Raw genomic sequence first — 21902 nt, 5'->3', positions numbered from 1 at the left:
GATTAAATATTTGATGAGTTTGAATTCGAATTCAATTTAAAAACCTAAAAATATGAATATATTTTAATATTTGATAAATATATAATATAATCTTATATTATATGGATTATAAATCACGAGTTTCTCGAGTCAATCTTTTTATTAGTTGAATTCAAGTTCGAATAATTAATCAAATTTGACTTAAAACTCAAACTTGATTAGAATCGAATTTGAACCGAACTTAATCGAATTCAACCCAAGCTCAATTCAATTGCAGCCTTACAAATATCCAAAGAAAGTGGCACAGTTAACATAGCTCACCCCAAACATAAAATCCGTCACAAACGGGAACTAATTAGTTCCCGGCCCGCATAATCAAATTTTAAACGCACCGACGGTGAAGGTTAGTTGTTTACGTATGAGAGAGCCATGATTGTTAGCAATTTTAAACCCAACGGCTAAAATGAAAACTTGGGTTGCAGTTTTGATGCGGTTGTTGTTAGCAATTTTCAATTACAACACTTAAGTACTCTAATCTTTCAAAAATAGACACTTGGGTTGATCTGTTAGTATTTCATCAGTTAAACATTATATAATCTAAGAAATACCATTTTTGATAAAGGTATTTTTGGCATTATGTAATGTTTAACTGGCGGAATACTAATGGATGGACCCAAGTGTCTATTTTTGAGAGTTTAAGGCAACGTTTTAAAAAATGACCTGGAAATGGAACCATTCTGGCCACCGGTTTTCGGGTCAATGGTCCGACCGTCCAGTTCGAAAGGATGGGCCATTCTGATAGCAAAATTAAAAAAAAAATAAAATAATTAAAAAAATAAAAAAATGGTTAAAAACCGTCGACGGGTCAACATTTCCATCGCTCGGGTCAACGGTTTTTTATTAGATTCTAGGTTTTGGGTAAAATGAAACCGGTTGCCTAAATGATTCTCGGGTCGAACGGTCCGACCATTCGGGTCAATGGCGGTTTGAAAACATTGGTTCAGGGTACTCAAGTAAACCTATCTGTCACTACCCCCAAAGTATGGGGTACCTATCTATAATTTATCCAAAAAGAAAGAAAAAAGATAATTTTTAGGTCAAACTAATTTCTTTTGTGCTTGCGATTTGCAAATATAACCTTAATCTATGCTTGGTTGCAATGCAAATTTATTTGCACTGATGCAAAGCCATGGTAGTACAAATGATTTCAATACAAATTATGATTTATTTTTGTTTCAAAATTTACCTTATTTTGTTTAATGATTGCCATACAAATGGAATAAAAATAAGATCTGAAATAAAATAAAGTAAAACCCAAAACAAAATTTACCTTATTTTGTTTTCCACAAGGCAGTTTTGAAATAGAGCTGGACCTCTCCACTCATATCAAACAACACTCTATACTTCATTCTATATCTAAATGGTCCTATATTCGTTTCATGGGTGGGTTCAGGTTGATCATTTGTTAAAAATTTGAATGGGCCAAAGTCCAATGCTGTGTAAGTTTGCTGAGTTTCCTCATCTGCCACAATGTTGTAATCAACGATGGTGGCCTAGCTGGTAACTGGTAAGTATTCTGGTTGGTTTTAGCAGACACTTCACACTTGAGATCAAATTAGGGGTCATCATGAGCTAGGTGGGACTGGGATTGAATATGTGTGTGTGTGAGGCCCTGCCCAGAAATTTATGAGTTTGATTTCAGTCCAAGCCTGTAGTGCCATGTGGGTAGGTTTCAGCGAAGTTACTCCAGTTCCAGTAGCTTATTAGTAACACGCACGCACGCTCAACCATGTCCAATTCTCTATAGCAGCTCAATCAAAACACAGAGGCCCTCCCAAACAGGCCCAAACAAGACTCCCGATCATCTGTTCACGTACCCATAATATACTATCTCCATCAATTGATAACATCAAGGATGAGATATTTTTTTTTGTATGGCTGCGATGTTGTAGATAGACGTGAGCAGAGTTTGTGTGGACAAAAGATCCAGTCTCCCCAAACAAACGTAAAGGATGCACATGTCATTTAAACAAAACATTCAGTGTATTTCTGACAATCAGATGAAAAACAACAAGAAGCACACCTTCTACCAAAAAACAAGTAAACAACACATAAACCCTGACTTTCTACATCACTCAAATCCACGTGAACAGCATAATCTCTCTCTCTCCCCTCATTGGGTTTCAGTTACAACTAAATGACGGTGTGCGCTGCGGTTATCTGCGAATTACGAGAAGCCATTTCGTGGGTCCCAGAAGATACATCACCGTCCAATATGAATTCGACAGTAGTCCCACTCCAATCATCAGCCACTCTCTCCATGCAAGTCGTTACCGCTTCATTCTCTCTCTCTCCAATAACACTCTCTCCATTCATTGCAGGCGCGTAGAACGAGAGTTTGGTTGGCTTCTGGTTTTAGAAGATTAATTTGTTTTTCATTTGAATAACAAATTTATGGTGGTTCGGAAATCGAAGCGAATCAGTGCCTGCTCTTGGGTTCTCTGCTTATAACCTGCAGGTGCGACTACTGAGAAATTAAATTTTATGGTTTCTTCAGGCAAAACTTCTCAGTGTGTTGAGTTGTTCCTGTTTGAAAACGCATTAGTAAGCTGGATTTAGTGCCAGATTCAAACCAGTGAAACTGCTCTGCATACTCCCTCCTTGCAGGTCTCTCTTTTTCTTTCAGGTACAACTTTGTTTTTTTTTTTCATTGTTTTTTGTTGTTGTTTATTGGTATAGGTTCGAGAAGCTTGTTTGGCGTTTCAGTTGAGTAGTTCTTAATGGAGGAAATAATGGGTTTGAAAAATTAGATAATCTGGTTTAATTTAATGGGTTCAGTTAAAGGATATGCAGGTGTTGGTTATTGGTATTGTGTGCATTTTAATTTGTTGAAGTGAGGGGTTTTGTGTACAATGCAACAAATCGTAGAACTTCATTGTACTGAAAATTTCCCTGTCTGTATATTTTATTGCCAAATTGGAGAAAAAGCGATATTGGAAAGAAAGGTTCCCTGCTTCTTTGTCCTGGAAAGAAAACTTGTTGGAATTCTTTAATTGTCAATTTTGATTTACCCTTCCTTTGTTTCCCTGTTTATTCTTTAACTGTTTGGTGCATTGAAGGGGGAGATACCCTGGGTGGAAGGCCAAACTTAAAAGCATAATGGGTTGAATGCAGTTAATTTTAGTTTTATAGAGCTTTTGGTATTGTAGATGGCTTAGGGTGGAAAGCTTCATACTTTTTCTCTATTGATAAAATGGTAAAAACTAAAAAGCCCCCACCCCCCCAGTGTTTTGGGGAAAAAGCTACATGAGTGAAAGAGTAGGTTTAGGAGTAACATTTAATGATCGCTTTTTTTTCTCCATTGCTTATTTGAAATGTGCATACTTTGCATTTCGTAGTATCTCCCCTGTTTTGACTTCAATTGGCATGCACAGAATGGTCTATGCAAGATCATGGCGGAAACTTATAATCTGTATACTGATCACATTGAAGGTGAATGGGTTATATGTGCAGATTACTTACATTAAATCTTCTGTAGCTAAGGGTGCAGGTAATAACTTTATTAATGCTTTTCTTTTCTTTTTCTCTCTCCTTTCCAGCCCTTCAGTGGTAATAGGCAAAGGGATTGAACTCCTAGAGAATTTTTCCCTCTCTTTGGTTGTTACTATATTTTACCTTGAAGTTCACAATTCTTTGCAGTTTGTTTGGATGGTAGTCCTCCAGCATACCATTTAGATAAAGGATTTGGCTCAGGAATTAACAATTGGCTGGTTCACATTGAGGTCAGTCCTTATATTTTTCTTTCCTTAGTGTTTTGTCATGTGCCAGATGATTCATTTGTCATGAAGCCTAATCTGTATTGTTTGGTATTATCCCTTAGGATGTCTATGATTTATCATCAAGCATTTTAAACCTCGGTTCAGTCAGTTGGAACTTTTGTTCAGTTTAAATGGATTTGCTGTAAATCATTAAGACACCAAATCTCTGTAATAGATTTCGTTAGAATATCACAGAACTAAATTGATAATTTTCTCTTTGGTTGTTATTTATGAATTCTGCATGTTTAACTCTCTCTGTACGTCTGGGTAAGGTATATTTGTTGAATATCTATGACATTTTTTAAAGTTATTTCTATTTCTCCACTGACTTTGCAGGAAGTGCTGTAAGTCCTTGCTTTCTGGGTCCTTTTTCTTATTATTTTGCTCTTTTATTTTTGTTGTTTTAATCCTTTTCTTTCCTTCCACAGGGTGGAGGATGGTGTACCAATGTTACAACTTGTCTTTTCCGCAAGAACACCCATTTAGGTTCCTCTAAGAAAATGGTAACAGAAATTGCATTCTCTGGGATTCTGAGCAACAATAAGCAATTTAACCCAGGTCAAATTTGTGATTTATTGGGTTTACTCTCTACTTGAACTAAATTTTCATATCTTTGGACCTATATGCAACTCTATTCTCTATGTAACTCCTTTCTTGTGAAATGACTTAGAGTTGAATTTCAATATCCAGATTTCTATAATTGGAATAGAATCAAGGTCCGGTACTGTGATGGAGCATCATTTACCGGAGATTTGGAGAAAGTAGATCCAGTGAGTCTTTTGGTTTTGGTTAGAGTTAAATGTTCAATTTTAAAAGTATCTAAACAGGTGAATATTTTACTATGATTTTCTTTGTTTTGGCCACCAATTGATCAGGTCACCAATCTTCACTACAGAGGAGCAAGGATTTGGCTTGCTGTTATAGAGGACCTGCTAAAGAAGGGGATGAAAAATGCTGAATATGTATTACAACTTGAAATTTTCATCTGCATTTCTATTTTTTCTATGTTTAATGCCATCATCTTAATAATTCAAATAATTGGTCATAGGCTCTTCTTTCTGGCTGTTCAGCTGGTGGCTTGGCCTCCATTCTCCATTGTGACAGCTTCCATGCACTCCTATCTATAGGTACCAAAGTAAAATGCCTTGCTGATGCTGGATATTTTGTCAATTTGTAAGTTCCTAATTAGTACATTTTACCTATCTTATTTCTGAAACTATATAGAAAAGGATAACATAACATAAAACCAATGTTACTGTATGACAGGAAAGAAATATCTGGAAGAGAACACATAAAATCCTACTTTAATGATGTGGTGACAACCCATGTATGTTTTCTTCTCCTTTACATTGATTAATATGGTCTCTTTTCATGAGAACAAAAGTATATTTCACCAAATGTTGGTCCTAGCCATCTGGAGGGGGAGACTAGATAATAACCTGACCTCCAGTATTTTCTTTCTTTTATTTTGGCACAAGAGAGTGGGCCTTGACTTAACGATTGGGTTGCTCCATTGCGACCTGGGTGACCAGGGCTCAAATCTTGGAAACAACCTCTCCTTACCTACAGGGTAAAGCTGCATATCTGTCCCTCCCCAGACCCGGGCATTGGTCCGAGCCTCGTGCACCAGGCTGCCGTTTTTTGGCACAAAGTGGCCAATCAAGGCTCAAACCCATGTTTACATGATTGTCAGATGGAGATTTTACCATTGCACCAAGCAATCGCTCAATGGTGAAAATTATGTTGGATGTATTTTATGAAAGCCATCTGTTTTGGTGGTCTTCAATGGTATAAAAAATCAAAGGGTTCATGTTTGGTATTGAAATTGTTTTATCCTTTACTCTTCTGATGCTTGTATACTTATTAAACGTGTCTTGCATCATAGTCATGCATATATTGGGTTAAAGTATGACCCTTTGATTTTTCTCATTTACATAAAGAAGTCTCCTTTTTTCCCCTTTGAAGACCCAAATGGACAAGGATGAAAGTGTAGATAATAAAATAAATAATTTTTCTCAACCCCAGATTATTTGTTCCACTACTCCTCTTACACTTATATTTCCATTTTCAACCTTGATACATTCATTTGATGATTCAGTGAGTGGAAAATCACATATCTTTCCTTTAACTAAATCATTTATGGTCTGAAAGGGAGATGAATTGTCCTATCATGATTCTATTACTTTAACGCTCAGTTTATGTCCACAAATTGTCCAGGGATCAGTAAAGAATTTGCCCACATATTGCACTTCAACAATGAAACCAAGTATGGTAAGTACATATCTTCTAATTGCATTTCTTTTTCTGTTGTTTTTATTTTTTGAAACTCATATTTCAACATTATCTCCTTAGTTTAATTTTCTGATGCATCTGAACAAAACTGCAGTGTTTTTTCCCACAATACATAGTGCATGGTATACGTACACCACTTTTTCTACTAAATGCAGCCTATGATTCATGGCAGGTAAAAGCTTCCCTAGCTGTATTTTGTGTACACATCATGTATCATGAAATTCTTTCCAACGTGTTTATACATCCTCTATTTCACTCAATAAGACACAAATTCAGAACGTTTAATTCCAGTCCCTATTTTAATTCCAGATAAGGAACATTTTGGTTCCAGGTGTTGCTGATCCTCATGGCTACTGGCTCAGTTGCAAGCTTGATATAAAGAATTGTTCGTCCATCCAACTTCAAACCATGCAAGGTTGATGCACTAACCCTCCTTCATAGTCTTAACTCTGAATACCCAAGCATGAGTAGTCCTTTAATCAGTAAACATGTCAACAAATTTGTGATTCTGTTTCTATAAGTTTTCTCTCAATGATTAAACGGTAGGCTCAAGAGAATATATTGCCACTTTTATGATATAAACACTGTATATTAGTTGGCTGATATCCACAGGATCTTGTGAATCATGGACTTAAATAATTCTAAAGGGAATGCAAACACCTGACGGTAGGGCTGCAAACAGTATCTGTTAATCCAAATTCAAGTTCAAATCCAATCTGATTTAAGATGATCCAATTCAATTTGTTTATAACTGAATCAAATATGGACTCACCCCAATTCGATATGATTCAATTTGAATCCAAAAATACTTAAAATATAATATATGTAAATATCTATATAAAACTAATGTGCATTTATTAATAAAATTGGTCTGAATGTTGTAATTTTACTATACATTCAAGTCTCAAGAAGTTATTTTTAAATCATTTTATTCATTGTATAAAATCTATAGACATCGCTAGTTCATTTTATTGACAACATATACTATCTTGATCTTTTCTAGTTTAATTTATTAATAGCATGTGATGAGGGCAGATTTGGCCTTCCACTGACATCGTGACATGTGGCATCTCAGAACAACTAGGCGACACCCTAGCACCACGTAGGCAATGATTTTCCTTGGCTGAAATCCGACCTGACAACCTACCTCCGCCGACTAATTGGAGTCCTAGCTTGGTGCATTCATGCTGCCACAAAACAACCAATAACAGCGGAACAATCAACAGCAGAACGACCTGAACAACTAGCGGACCGACGACAAGCACCCCGAAGTGAGGCCGCCCCCATAGGTCGAGCCCTTTGTGGTTCCCGTGGGAGTTGATGGCTAACAGATTATGGAATTGCCCTGCCGACCTCAACCCATTCTATATTCGCACTCAATAGTAATCAGCCCGGACGAGCCTCGTTAGCTCTATTTCGCAAGGTTGCCTCTACAGGTCGAGCCCTTCATGGCTCCCGCGGGAGTCGGCGGCCAACGGACTATGCGGTCACCCTTGTGGGTCAAGCCTTTCAAGGTTCCCATGCAAGTTGGTGACCTACAGTTAGTAGCTGCCCCCGCAGGTCGAGCTCCTTGTGGCTTATCGTAGGAGTAGATGGCCAGCGTCTCCGAGAAATGTTGTGGAGCAGCCATGGCACTGACCTACCATCCAACGCCAGCAGCAATGCACGTATCGACAAAGCTATCACAAGGGCAGAATCTGAACCACTAGCCTGGGCAAGCTTCAACGATCTGGCCCAGATTGTCTCCCAGCTCGAATTGCGAAGCCTCACTACTGATTGAGCCCTTCATGGCTTCTGTGAGAGTTGGCAGTTAACTGAATGAGGAACCAGCCTCACAGGTCAAACCTTTTATGGTTCCCATTAGAGTAGGCAACCCGCAAAAAGCAGAGCCACCCCCTCAATGTGAGCCCCCCATGGCTCCAGCAGAAGTGGGCGGTTAGCAGTTCAGGAGTAAGTGCAGAACATGTATGGCATTGACCCACAAGCGTAGACCCGGGAGAGCCAATCCCATGTGATGGCATAGATGCAGCCATATTTAAAGTTACAGAATGACCATCCGCTTTGGTGACCTGGTCAAATTGAGCTCTAAGGGAAAGCCATACCGCTTTTTAGCTAAAGCCCCCTCAAGCTGACCTCGAAACACGACGACAATGGGTAGACCGATCTAATCAGGTTGCCTCCCCATCTATCTAGCTCGGCAGCATTGCCACCACTACGCTTAAATCGACCTCAAAGGACGTCGACATCTCATCGCCGACCTGAAAAAAAAGAAGAGAAAAAAAAGAGAAACTGAAGAAAGGAAGATTAGTTCGCTTTCAACACTGCAGTAGACATGCAAACTTGGCCGGTTTCTTCACAGTCATCCTCCACCTCGGTTTTAGGCTTTGTATCGACCTTGTCGGCTACTCCTTCGAGGATCGGCGTGAGGGACATTGCATTGTAGGCTACGTAAGTTGAGCGACCTGACGAGGCAGTCACGTAGTTGGAAGCCCCTCGTGATGACAACATGACGAACTTCGCTCTTGAGGTATTTAGTCGAATTGTGTAACTCCTTGGCGATTGCATCCCTAGTAAGTTATATGTCCTCGGGGTGCCTGCTCCGCCTCTCCTCAAGCAGATGACTTCGCTCCTGTGCCCCGATAATCAAGACGGCGAAGTCCTGTGTAGGGCTGCATTTAACCCTTAAGACTTCCAACTTGGAGAGCGAATTGGACCAATGCCTACGACCTCATCGAATTAGTCATTCCGAGCTAAAGGACATGCAACAAGCTACTCCCTTTGCCGAGCTGACCTCAGCTCGGGAGTAGGGGCAATTGATGAGGGCAAATTTGAATCTCCACTGACATCATGACATGTGGCATCTCAGAACAGCTGGACGACACCCCGACACCACATAGGTGATGATTTGCCTTCGCTGAAATCCAACTTAGCAATCTACCTCCACCGACCTGGCGACTTAACTCCACCAACTAATTGGAGTCCTAGCTGGAAAACCTCATTTACAATTTGGGCACATCGGTAAGGCGGCTAGGAACACCTTGTCCAGGGCCGACCTGTGGTTGAGCGACCTCCCTTGAGGACTTGTCAACTCGACTGAGGTCCATGTGGCGACCTACGAGACGTGCTCGCCGACCTCCTCCGTGTACGAGTCCCATCACTCCCAGGTCTTCCAGAAGTTAGTTCTTGCATAGAATGTTTCGGAGGCACAAAGCCTGGTCTATGTGCTCCACTACCTCCGAAGACTTTGGCCCGGCCAACCACGACCTCCCGGAGATCTCGGACGCCGTGCGTGAAGCCCATGCCGAGCAATGCCTATATATAGGCCTCATCTCCAACCTCACAAGGTACATGCACAATTTAGTTCTCGCAGCTCTCTAGCTCTCTTACTTTTATCTCTCTCAAAAATCTCCAATTCGCTGACTTAAGCATCGGAGTGCCCACCTCGGGTAAAGAAACCTGGGCACTCTAATATTGTTTCACTGCAGGTCTCCCAGAAAATTATACAACTCTCCGTTATATAGCTCGATATCCATCCGAGCTATCTTCTAGCTCGGCCTTACTCAGCTTGACATCTGATTCACCTTCCAGCAAGGAATTCTCCATCTTGGCTTCTGAGTCATCAGCCAGCAGGGAACTGCCAGATCACGCATCATCAGCATGCACTATTCAAAACCAATCAAGTCCAATTTGAATATGATAGTGGATAAGGTTTTCTTAGGATCAATACATTAACGGGATCGAATTTGATTTGAGTTATATCTGATTTGATATGATCCTTTTGCAGCCCTACTGAGAAAAGAGGCTTCTTATATATACCAATGAACAGATGAACTGTGGAATAGTTCGATTTATATGTTTATGACATAAATGGAACTAATTGAGGAATAATATAATTTCCACTTTTTTGAGCTGGTTTCAGGAATATGTTAAGGTTAATAAAGCGTGATCATGACATAACAGGTTTCAGGATGGAATTTCTAAGTGCGTTGTTAGGACAAAGAAGCTCTTCAAGAGGCATGTTCATAAACTCTTGCTATGCCCATTGCCAATCTGAAATGCAAGAAACATGGTTACAAGATGACTCTCCAGTTCTTGATAATACAGTGAGTTTATTTCTCTTCTATGCATATATATTTCTTGTTTACATTAGCCTTATTTTGCATAATGCATAATTCTGTTTTGCAGCCAATTGCAAAGGCAGTTGGAGACTGGTACTATGATCGAAGATCCTTCCAGAAGATCGACTGCCCTTATCCTTGCGACAAATCTTGCCACAACCATGTTTTTGGTCATAATTAATATCTGGGAGCATAAGTTAACAATTCTTAAGTAGAGGCTGATTTCCATTCAAAGGTTATTACCATAGATAAATCAAGGTTGAACAAAAAAACAAATGAGTGATCAATTGTTCCATTGAGAAAGCAAAGATCACCGGAGCACTAAACTCAAGTGCCTGATACTTTGCATTACAGTGTTGATTTTTTTTCAAGAAATGGGAAAAATAAGGTTTAGAAATGAAAAACAAAATCTTACATTTCTATTCCATAATAGTTACAGGCTCAACAGTATGTTTAGAGGGAACCATAAAGGAAATAATTGTATTATACATTTGAGTATTATTGTTGCAATAAAATAAAACTATCTTAGTTATAGCAGGTCATGAGCATCTTGTTATTAATATATGATTGATCGAGCTTGTGTAGAATTTTAGTGGATGATAAAATAGACATGAATATAATGTGATTGCCAGAAATGGCAGATGGAAATTACGTTAGACCTTTCCGAAATGCCTGACTCCTTAGTCACCCTAGAATGGAGCATATTATATTCATTTTTTGGAAGTTTTAGCTTTGGCATTACGCATCAGTTTTCAGTGATGCAAAGTGGATGTCTCATGGTGCAACTGAAGAGCCAACAGTCTGTCAACATCCTTCAATGGAGCTAATCTTGTTGACATAACAGGTGCAAAAAGTAGAACTCCATGATTTGTTAGTAGAACAACTCCAGCATCTTACCGTTAACTCATTTCAATCCCTAGGTGAGCGATTGTGTGGCTTCATTTGATTCTAATGCAGGAAAATTAGGCAATTGCTGACACTGTAGCAAAAGGTTAGACTGCCTGTAGGGAGTTATATTGGTGAAAAACCTAGGCCGTAGGCATCAACAACTTTTTCATTGAAGAGGATTCATTCTTATCATAAACTTTATCTGTGTAAGAATGGACACTCCTTGGAATCTTTAGGCCAAGTAGATGACATAAAGATGCAATACATAGTTACTGGTATTGTATTTTGGCCATTATTTTTAGATGGACAAAGGTCCTTAATATTGAACCTCTTTGCTGACCACAATACCTACTAAATAGTCAACTATTTTTTCAGAAGTAGAATAATAAAAGGGGATGCCTGCCTTCTAAGGGTTTCTAGGTTTCCCTAGAAGAGACAAAATGGATATTCATCCATGCTGTGAATTCAGAGTTGAAGGCTCAGAACCAACAATTGGTGTAGTTTTTGGAGAAATCAAGGACCATGCCACCCTATGCCTTGTGTAGTTTTTTGACTTGGCAGTTTTTATGCCACCCCCCAAAATGGAGATCTTGTTCATTTTCTCACTTTTGTGACAGTTGATCTTATCATGATCCATGATCCAAGATGATACAAGAATCCTCTGTCTTGATTGTCTCGGTAAGGATATCTGCATTGAATCATCCAGGGATCCTTGAAACATTAGCCATCTGGATGTCTAAAATCAACAGAGTATATAATTTACAGGTTATAAAACTCACTTGATCAAATTGGAATCAGTTGATTCACTTGGGATCTATCAAATATCTGGCTGGATCAGACCTTGTTGACAATAAATTAGATTATAAACAACAAACCCCCAACAAAAACACATTTGTCTTATATTTGCATCTGTTTTGCACTGGAATTATTTCTTAAAGTTATCCTATTCTATATAACATTTAAAGGTTATTTTCTTCCTCTGTTTTATGTTTTAAATATTTATTATTTCTACATAGATTTGAAATTATAACTTGGCAGATTTACTGATCCAGTTGTGTTGGCATCTTTTTCATGAAATTTAGTTTTTTAAACTGAACCCGAAATTAAATTCTCCAGGGTGGCAATAGCCACAGAGATATTTATTGTATACTTTATTGGGACATATATGTAATAATAATATTACATCCAGTTGCAAGAATTATCACTGAACCTGCTAGAGATTAGAGGGCTAGCCCTTCAAATTCAATTATTACATGCTAAAGGCATCAATTTTCAAATCCTGTGGTAATACTACTTTATCAAACATGTATTTTCTCATTATATCGATGTCTCCTTTGTTGGAAAAAGTAAGCAGACAGAAGCAATAGTATGGCAATAATCGTGTATCGGAATTGCAATAGTAATCAAAATAATAATCAATAAACAGAATCTGCAATGGAAAACAGAGAAACTTATGGATAATAGTTAAGGGGTGGCAAATATCTGTTATCCTTAAAGCTGATTTGGCCAACCTCTAGGACGTATCCATTGGTGCAAAGGATTTTGATGGTCAAGCTCTAAGATTCATTCAATAGCTCTAATCCTTGGCGTTATGTGCACTCACAACCTAAAGTAGTGAACTAGGCCTGTTATGTATGCCCAATGGTAGAAAAGCAATAGCAAAAACGTGGAAGAGGAATAGAGAATTAAACATCGAAGATAGAGCAACTATGTACAGAACATTATGAGTACAGCATATCTGCAAGACCAAATATGCTATTATAATCGATAGCAATGTATTAACCACAGAAGCTATGGCTTACAGAACAGATAATTCTAACTTGTCTCATTCCTTTTCTATATCAACTTGATCAAATTTAAAAGTGAGAGCTGGTCAATGAGGAGTAGATGAACCAGATAAAACACTAAGGCCTACTGGAGCTATTCACTAATTTTAGCTTTTAGAAGCACTGTGTATGACTTCATTGGTGAATTGAGGAGTAGATGTTGCATTTTGCATGCATGGCCACTCTCACATGTCCCGATTTTCCGAGTTGTTTTTTGGTTGGTTAATCTGTTTATGAGGGTTAGAATTTAGAAACAGTAGTTGTTGGTTGCTGTTACAGTGGCACCTGCGGCATGTCAGCAGTTTTTAATCCAAAGCCCAAAGGGAGCCGTGCCTTGCTGAAGCTGAAAATGAAAAATACGTTGATGCAATCTAACACGTAATTGGATGTTGGCTCCACCTCAATCACCGACAAGTTTCTGCATGTAATAAGCTGACGTCTCTCTCTCTCTCTCTCTCTCTCTCTCTCTGTTTTACTCCATCCAATTCGACTTATCAGCTTTACAGTTACGTAAGGTTAGAGTGGTTGATCACTTTGGTATAAGTATCGTATAAACTTAGCATGCTAAGTGATCGAAGTGGATAAATTTCTGTTTTGTACTGTTCTATGCTCATTGCCATTACCTGGCTTTAGTGTGAGTTGGATTAGTAGTCAGATTTCTTGAGCTGAAAGAGTGGGAAGGGTAGTCTTGTCTGAGATTCAGCCATTTAGAAGGACGAATATGCCCTGTGATTGTCTACTTCTGGAATCTCTATTTTGTGGTTTCAGGTTGAACTAATGATTTTGGCTTTGTTTGTTTATTTTTGCTTTCAATTTTGGTATCTTAATTTATTGAAATAAACTGAACAAGTTGTTGCACATCAGTACGTTCCTGAATAATAAAACAAGTGGGTTTTGAAGGTTTTCTTTTCTTTTTTTTTTCAATGATTGGTTATCTGGGTCTGGTTTGCTTCCTAGATGAAATGAAAGAATAGTCTATGGTTAATCATTACTGATGAAAAGAAAGATAGATTGTGAGCTTCTTGTATGATGGGTGATCCATGGTTTGTTAGAACAATGCACATTTTGTCGATTAAAGATTTTCCTTTTTCTTGGTTTTGATAATGCACTTAATAATTAACATGCATCATCATTGTCATCATGTAAAAAAGGTGCTATGGGTTCTAAAAGTTCGTCAGAGGAAATGCATTTATGTCATATACTATGGACTTTGAGTTTACTCTTGAACTCTGGATATGAATTCTTGAACATGGGCATAATGAGGTGCCCGTAAGTTTTCTTAATTTATTTAGTTTTTGATCTTCTAATGGAAGATATTTGAGATTTCATGTTGAAGTTCAAATTACAGATGGGGTTTGGGATTAATGCAGTTCCGTTTTAGTTTATACATGTAGGAAAGTTTTATTGATGGAGGGAAATGGATTTGTCATTTTACATATTACAAATGGATTCTTGGAGTATCTAGTAAGTTTTGTCTTAAATTTTTTATTTTTAATGATGTATCATAAGTTAGTTTTACTTATATAAGAAGTGGGTTTTTGGTGTAAAAGGTTTTAATATTCAACTACTTGGGGTGGGAATAATCAAAAAGTCTAGCTAGCATTTGTACTCACTTTAGACATATTACTTCTAATATGAAATTCATAAACCTTTTCTTTTCTAGCACTTTGCCCTGTCTTTAGTGCATTGATTGGTATGTGCAGAATGATTTATACAAGATCAGCTGCATTGCTGTATCTTCTAATTTGCACACTGATCACAATGAAAGCAAATGGGTTCTTTGTGGGGATTACCTATGTTGAAAATTCTATAGCAAAGGGAGCAGGTACGGACTTCACTAATTTTGTTTTAATGTGAAATTTGGAATTATTACACAATAGGAAGATTTTGCATTTTGAAATTCCAAATGCCTTTCAGTTTGCTTGGATGGGAGTCCACCAGCATACCATATGGATAAAGGATTTGGATCAGGGATTAACAACTGGCTGGTTCACCTCGAGGTCCTTTTTTGAACATTTATACCTGCTTAGTGTTTCTCTCTTTATATAAAAGTACTTTTTTATCCCAGAAACAAACAACGTGCTTCTGCTCTAAGGGAGTATATACATACTAGAACATTTAATTATAGGCAGATTAAATGACAGATATCTTCAAATGGACTCCAGAGTTCATTCATAGATTTTGGTTAATTGAGACAATATATTATTGTTTGAGATGGTTCAATTTTAAACACTGGATTCAATATCACAAAGCCAGGTTCCTAATGACAGTTTAGCTCATGACCAGCAAGGGTATTTTTCCTTGATCTAAACCAAATTCTTCTCATATTTGAATGACTTCATCGTAAAACATTTGAGACATTAAATCAACATAAGAGTTACTAGTGAAGTGGCACAGGTAAAAATTGATTAAACTCCTATTTGGTCACTGTTTCTGAGCTCTACACGTTCACTTTTCTTTGTAAAATATCTGACCAAGGTTTCTATGCTTGTATATTTCTAGTTATTTCCATTTGACTCAATACAGTTGATAGTAAGTGGTGTTACCGTGTTAGCTGTTCCTTGCTGGATCCTTCTTTTAATTTCTCTCTTACCTTCTTAGGGAGGAGGATGGTGTAGCAATGTCACAATTTGTCTTGCTCACAAGGACACCCGTCATGGATCCTCTAAGAAAATGGCAAAGCAAATTGCATTCTCAGGGATTTTGAGCAACAAGGAAAATTTTAACCCAGGTAGTAGAAATTTCAGTTTATTGGTTGTATTCTCTCTGTGGTTTCAAATTTTAGTATCTCTTGGTCAATTCTATCCAATTCCCTTTTCTGCAAAATGACATAAAACTATATTTCACTATCTAGATTTTTATAATTGGAACAAGATCAAGGTTCGGTACTGTGATGGATCATCATTCACTGGAGATGTGGAGGCTATTGATCCGGTGAGCCTTTTGAATTTTATCAGTTATGACTTTAATTTCATAATAAAACCAAAGAACATTGTTTACTTAGGTTTTCTATGTGACATCAATGAACCTGAGCAGGCCAACAACCTTTACTTAAGAGGAGAGAGGGTTTGGCAAGCTGTTATGGAGGACCTACTAGAGAAAGGGATGAAAAATGCCAAATATGTAAGACAATTTTGAATTTTCTATATCTTTTTATTCTTTCTTTTTTTGAATTTAATTAGTAAAATTTGTAATAATAACTTAAAGAAACTGGTCACAGGCTCTTCTTTCTGGATGTTCATCGGGTGGTTTGGCTGCCATTCTCCATTGTGATAGGTTCCGTGAACTCCTACCTGTGGATGCCAAAGTTAAATGTCTTTCTGATGCTGGTTATTTCATCAATGCGTAAGCCCAAAACTAGGATACTTTTACACTGTTACTTGCAATAAGATAAACTTGTGCCTAATATCAATGGTGCTGCATAACAGGAAGGATGTTTCTGGGAAAGATCACATACAAGCCATCTATAATGATGTCGTGACAACCCATGTATTTATTTTTCTCCTTTTTCTTCTTTCAATTAATATGGATGTATTTCATTTCCTCTTCTGTTATTTGGATTATCTTATTTTACAAGTCAAGGAAAGGAAGACAAAAGAGGAAGCAAAATTTACTCTGCCAGGATATGATCTGCAGCAATTTTGATTCCTCTTGCATCCCCATGTTAAATTGGATCTATTTACATTACACTAATGGAAGTAGTATGGGATGGGGAGGGGATGAATTTATCAAGAGAATTTCTATTACTGAGTTTGTTTCTATTATCTTGTGTAGCAATCAGCAAAGAATTTGCCTGTGTCCTGCACTTCAAGAACGGAACCAAGTTTGGTATGTATGCTTGCTATTACTGTACTGTACAACATTTTAATAAAGTTGTTTTGTTTTCCAAATTCCTAATTCAGAAATATCTCAATCTTACTTGCACATCTGACCAAAATTTGCAGTGTTTTTTCCCCCAAAATGTTGTGCAAGATATGTATACACAACTTTTTATATTGAATGCAGCCTATGATTCCTGGCAGGTGAGGTTTTATGTACAACATGCAGTACTAAAATGCATACAATATATGATGTTCTTGTCTGATATTCTTCCCAACTTGGTTTGGATGTGGAAATATGATGGTTCCTAAATACTACAAATTTAATTTTAATTCCAGATAAAGAACACTTTGGCACCTGGCGTTGCTGATCCTCATGGCCACTGGCACTACTGCAAGCTTGATATAAAGAATTGTTCATCTAGTCAACTCCAAACCATGCAAGGTCACCATTCTTTGCCCTCTAATTTTGACTACTACCATGGAGAAATGACCTTTGATTCAGGAAATCTCACATCATAGTCTTGTATATAGTTGTTATTTCTCTCAATCAACAAGCATTATGTCTGGAAATGAATACAATTATCATTTTTTTTGTAGCAACTTTATGTTAGGTAGGGTATTTGTAAATTCCTAGAGGTAATATACGAGTGTTTCAATTTGATAACTTTTGGCATTAATGGAGTTAGTGAGTTACCTGTTGAAGGATATATTTCATTTGGTTTGGTTTTAGATAAAATTTCCAACTTTAATGAGACAAATACATACCCTGACAGGTTTCAGGTCGGAGTTTCTAAATTCAGTGGGAGAATTAATGAGCTCTTCCATGAAGGGCATGTTTATAAACTCTTGCTATGCTCACTGCCAATCCGAAGTGCAGGAAACATGGTTAAGGGCTGACTCCCCTGTTCTTGATAAGACGGTAGGTCTAGTAGATCTCTCGTCTGTAAACTCATTACTAATTTGGAATCTGGTCTAATTTGTTTACTTTCTATCTAAGATATCTTATTTATTTGTATTGTTAATAAATTATGTTTTGCAGCCAATTGCCAAAGCAGTTGGAGACTGGTATAATGACAGGAGCGATTTCAAGAAGATAGATTGCCCTTATCCTTGTGATGGTTCTTGCCACAATCGTGTTTTTGGGCCAAATGAATATTCTCAAGTATAGTTGAGAATTCCTATATAGTAGCAGATATCTATTATTCACTAAGCATTACTACAGATGAATCAAGTTCAAACAAGTAGATATCAGTAAAATACCTTATAAGGAAGTGGTTTGCTTCATGGGTATACATATTATTATTATTGCAATAAAATCAGACTATTTTCATTATTATAAGTTGTGCACATCTTGTTACATTAAGTAAAAAAGGTTTCAATTTCTTGATTCTTTTCTTGCTTGACAATTTACTTACACAGGAATTGAGAAAACATACAGGTTATTGAAGAGACAGCAATATAAAATTTGTCATATCAGGTGCCTTTATTCTCAAAATCATGTCTTTCAGACAGTCTTAGGAATATACTGCCTTCCCTTGTTCTCAGAAATGTCCTTTTCTGAAGCCTCAGAGGATAGAGAATTGAGTCCCATATGACAAATACACTCTAGTCATAAAGGTAGCCTATCTGTCAATGAATATTTGAAGGAATTCAAAAATATTTATGATGATCTGGCCATAATATAAAAACCAATGTTAGAAATAGACAAGGTGTATTGGGCTATCAATGGACTTGGGCCTAGATATGAAATCTACTCTACCATGATGCTTTCTAGGCAGCTTCTTTCCTCTTGGTCCCAATCTGTATCTTCCTTGATCAGTCACAAACTTTGGACCCAAGGATCATAGAAAAATACTACTGATGATACTTTTGCACTTGTTGGACAACAACAAGAACTGATCAAATCAATGCAGTAGAATCAAAAGTAATACAATAACACATTGTGGTAACCAGAATTCCCTTCTCAAAGTAAAGGATTTCAGCAAGTGGGAGAAGGAAGAAGCAACAAAATATTTTTAATTAACAATAGTGGGTTTCCATGTGGAATCACCAGAAAAAATCGGCAAGGACTTTTTGTCCTTGGATGGATGGTTTTTTGTCCTTGTCCATATTTGTTGGTTTTGCTTTGACAAATCTAGGTACAGGCTCTGTCCTGTTGAACCAGTTACTATGTACTTTTGCTTTTTATTCTCTCTTTTAATAAAATTTACACCAAGGGACATGAAGCCATTGACTGTTACGACTTGTTGGACCAGACCCATGAAAGGAATTTGATCCCTTGATTAGGCCCTTCTGGTCATTGCATTTTCAAATCTTGGTTGGAAATGGTAAAATTACTTAAAATTTCACATGTACTTGGGATTTGGGAATGCTTTAATATCCATGCATGTCCAATGGTTCTCATTAATTGAAAAATGCACTAAAAAACAATCTATTATATGACTATATGTTGGTCACCTCATTAAAGAAAGATATTGTATTTTTATATTTGACTTAACTAGTTTTGTGATAAAATCATCAGAAGACAAGGAAGATTCTAGGAAAGGAAACTATAGGTGGAAGTTGGTATTGTCTTGGACATCCTCATGAAAGAATCATAAAGTTTTTGCATTGTAAAGAATTTTATTTCAATCTTGGAATAAGAGATCTGTTCTAGTTGTAATTTAGGAAAGAGTTGTAAACTATCTTTTATTTTTTAGAACTTAGAAGTATTAGGTCTCATATTCCTTCCAAAAACTTCTCTAAGCTGTACCTACTTCCCTTGTGTTTACTCCTAGCTAGTAGAAATGAACACTCCTACATTCCATCTGTCTTCTTTAGGGCTACAACGGTATCCAATTGTCCAAATTCAAATTCGAATTCAATCCGTTGAAGGTGCTTTGAATCTGATCCATTTATAGATCAAATCTGGATCCACCCCTATCCCATCTGATATAATCCAATTTCATTCAATTAAATATATTTGTTCATATATTTAAAATTTATATTATAACTATTAGTGAAGTTGGTTGAATGTTGTGGTTTAACTGAATTGTCATGGGTTCAACATTTATACAAGTAATTTTCAACCCATTTTGTTATGAAATATAATGTCAGTCTTTTTTAGTTCATTTTATTAATACTATAATATATAATGTTTTGATCAATTTTAGTTTATTTATTTATATTATTTCAATATCTGTTTGGTATTCCAAATTCAATTCAAATCCCCCAAAAAAAAGAAAAAACTGATGGATAAGATCTGATGCAAATTCAAATATAAACAAATTAAGTTTGAACCTACCTTTATCTCATTCCATTCGATCCATTTGCAGTAGTGGTGCAACATGGGTTGGCTCGAGTTAATATTTTACACTGGTTTAGGCTCAGGCTTCGGGCCAGCCCATTCAACTTTTCACAATATACCAACCTGAGCCACCCCCCCCCCCTGCCTCTGGTCCCCCTAAGTTGCAACCCTAATTTTCAATTCTTCAAAGAAAAGGCCTAAACAAGATCAAAAGCCCGATAGGCCCAAAGAAGATAAAAAAAGAAACAAAAGACCCAAGAAGCCCAGATCCAAGACATTCAGCCCAGAGAGACCAACGGAGAATTTATCAGTCATGTCATGGTTTGTGTTGGGCAATACTCAGGGTCTGTCTGGTTCGTAGTTGGAATTAGAAGCAAAATCCTTCAGAATTGAAATCAGAATGGTCCATTCCCATAGCCTGTTTGGTTCAGACAAAAATGGAAATGGGAATTGAAACAAGCAAGAATGGAATTTCATTCCCAAGAGAGGGGGAAGGAACCCATTCCCTCAAATGGGGAAATGCCATTCCAACAAGAACGAGAATGGGATTCTAATTTCACCCAACCAAACAGTTAGAATCGAAATAACCCATTCCAATTTCAATTACTGACTTCTATTCCTGCAAACCAAATGAGGCCTCGGTGATAGTATTTTGCCATACATCTCCTTCTTGTAGTCGGGTCACTCACGGGCTAGCCCAATGATCCCCCTCCTCTATATACTTGATTTAACCACCTTAACACTCTCCTATTAACTCCTCTATTTAATATTACTGTTTATTAATTTGTTTTTGGAAAGCCGGAAGGCAACTTTCATTCATCAACAGCCTCACTCACAGTAGTCAGTTACATGAATCATTCTTTGTGGACAAACTTGGCTACCTTGTGGGCAGCCATGTAACTATTGCAACTCTTTATAACTTCCTCTATTTAATGATCTATTTATTAACTCTCTTCTATTAATATCTTAATTCCCTCTCTCCTATTAAGATTCTAACTCCTCTATTTAAGGACCTATATACTAGTTAGCTCTCTTTCTTTCTCCTATTTATGGTCCTATTAATTATTTCTCTCCTATTTAAGCCTACGTATGTTGTTGGGAAGAAAATATAGACCCGAATCGCCTAAGTAATAAATAAAATACTTAATTACATGGGTTTTTTAAGATACAAACTTTCAATGTTCTAAGGATTCACTTTTGCTAAGATATTATGGCAATAGATGTGTTGCAGACTTGCAGTGGCCCATCAAGAAAAAAGAAATCACTCCATCTATTTCAAGGTGGGGTCATGGCAATACATCAAAGGTTTTGATTTAGTTGTTTCAATGCAGAGTGTCATAATTATTTTAACACGTACAAATTATTCAAATTATGTAAGGCATCTGATTGGTTACCACTTTTATGATACTAGTTAATTGATTATCAGTATAATACTTATTTTACACATACAAAAAAAAGTCTTAGCCCTAATTTGGAAAGAGTACAAATACAAATATATATAATACAAATACATGCAAAATAATACAATATATAAAGTTTTGCACTCTATATATTATTTGTATTTATACTCCTTCCAAACTGAGCCTTAGCTTTAATTTTAAACTTAAAATTATTTATATGATTTTTTTGGTTGTTGAAGGCCTCAAGCCTAACCTATCTAAATTTTAAATTAGGTTCATATTTTTCAACTCTAATTCTAAACCAACCTTCAACCCTACCTTATTTTATTCGGGTCGGGTTCAGGCTAACCCAACCCAAGTTGCAACCCTAGCCTTTTTTTCTTAATTCTAAAGCTAAGGAAATGCTTACTCCTACCTCTAACTATTCATACCTTACCTCCTTAAATAGCAGTGGCTACAACCTCCACTACATCT

At 37.0% G+C, this 21902-nt stretch overlaps 2 protein-coding genes across 5 annotated transcripts; both read left to right on the top strand.

Annotated features, from left to right (window-relative positions):
- The first annotated feature begins 2262 nt into the window (after positions 1-2262).
- LOC104603916 (pectin acetylesterase 8-like) lies at positions 2263-10744 on the top strand. 4 transcript variants are annotated; one of them, XM_010268082.3, is made up of 13 exons: positions 2263-2665; positions 3414-3529; positions 3679-3761; positions 4226-4355; positions 4488-4567; positions 4673-4759; positions 4846-4970; positions 5064-5124; positions 6015-6068; positions 6184-6261; positions 6399-6504; positions 10050-10192; positions 10275-10744. In XM_010268082.3, the coding sequence occupies exons 2-13, from the start codon at positions 3415-3417 to the stop codon at positions 10386-10388; spliced, it is 1176 nt and encodes a 391-aa protein (XP_010266384.1). In that variant the 5' UTR covers positions 2263-2665; position 3414; the 3' UTR covers positions 10389-10744. The 4 variants fall into 4 exon arrangements, 3 of the variants coding, with proteins under 3 accessions (XP_010266384.1, XP_010266386.1, XP_010266383.1); XR_002023034.2 differs by lacking the exons at positions 2263-2665; positions 10050-10192; positions 10275-10744 and adding exons at positions 7165-9433; positions 9542-10043 and having other exon boundaries at positions 2685-3529; XM_010268081.3 differs by lacking the exon at positions 2263-2665 and having other exon boundaries at positions 2689-3529.
- Positions 10745-10892: 148 nt separating this feature from the next.
- Positions 10893-18084, top strand: LOC104603915 (pectin acetylesterase 8-like). Its single transcript, XM_088902178.1, has 13 exons — positions 10893-13345; positions 14625-14746; positions 14839-14921; positions 15523-15652; positions 15776-15855; positions 15958-16044; positions 16142-16266; positions 16350-16410; positions 16696-16749; positions 16866-16943; positions 17079-17184; positions 17516-17661; positions 17782-18084. Exons 1-13 carry the CDS (start codon positions 13308-13310, stop codon positions 17908-17910), a joined length of 1239 nt encoding a protein of 412 aa, XP_088758304.1. The 5' UTR covers positions 10893-13307; the 3' UTR covers positions 17911-18084.
- Positions 18085-21902: the final 3818 nt, after the last annotated feature.

This window comes from Nelumbo nucifera, chromosome 3, assembly GCF_055504915.1.
Source record: "Nelumbo nucifera cultivar China Antique chromosome 3, China Antique-T2T, whole genome shotgun sequence".
NCBI classification, from domain to species: Eukaryota; Viridiplantae; Streptophyta; class Magnoliopsida; order Proteales; family Nelumbonaceae; genus Nelumbo; species Nelumbo nucifera.
The sequence above is the reverse complement of the archived record's forward strand: the minus strand, read 5'-3'. Positions and strand labels throughout refer to the sequence as shown.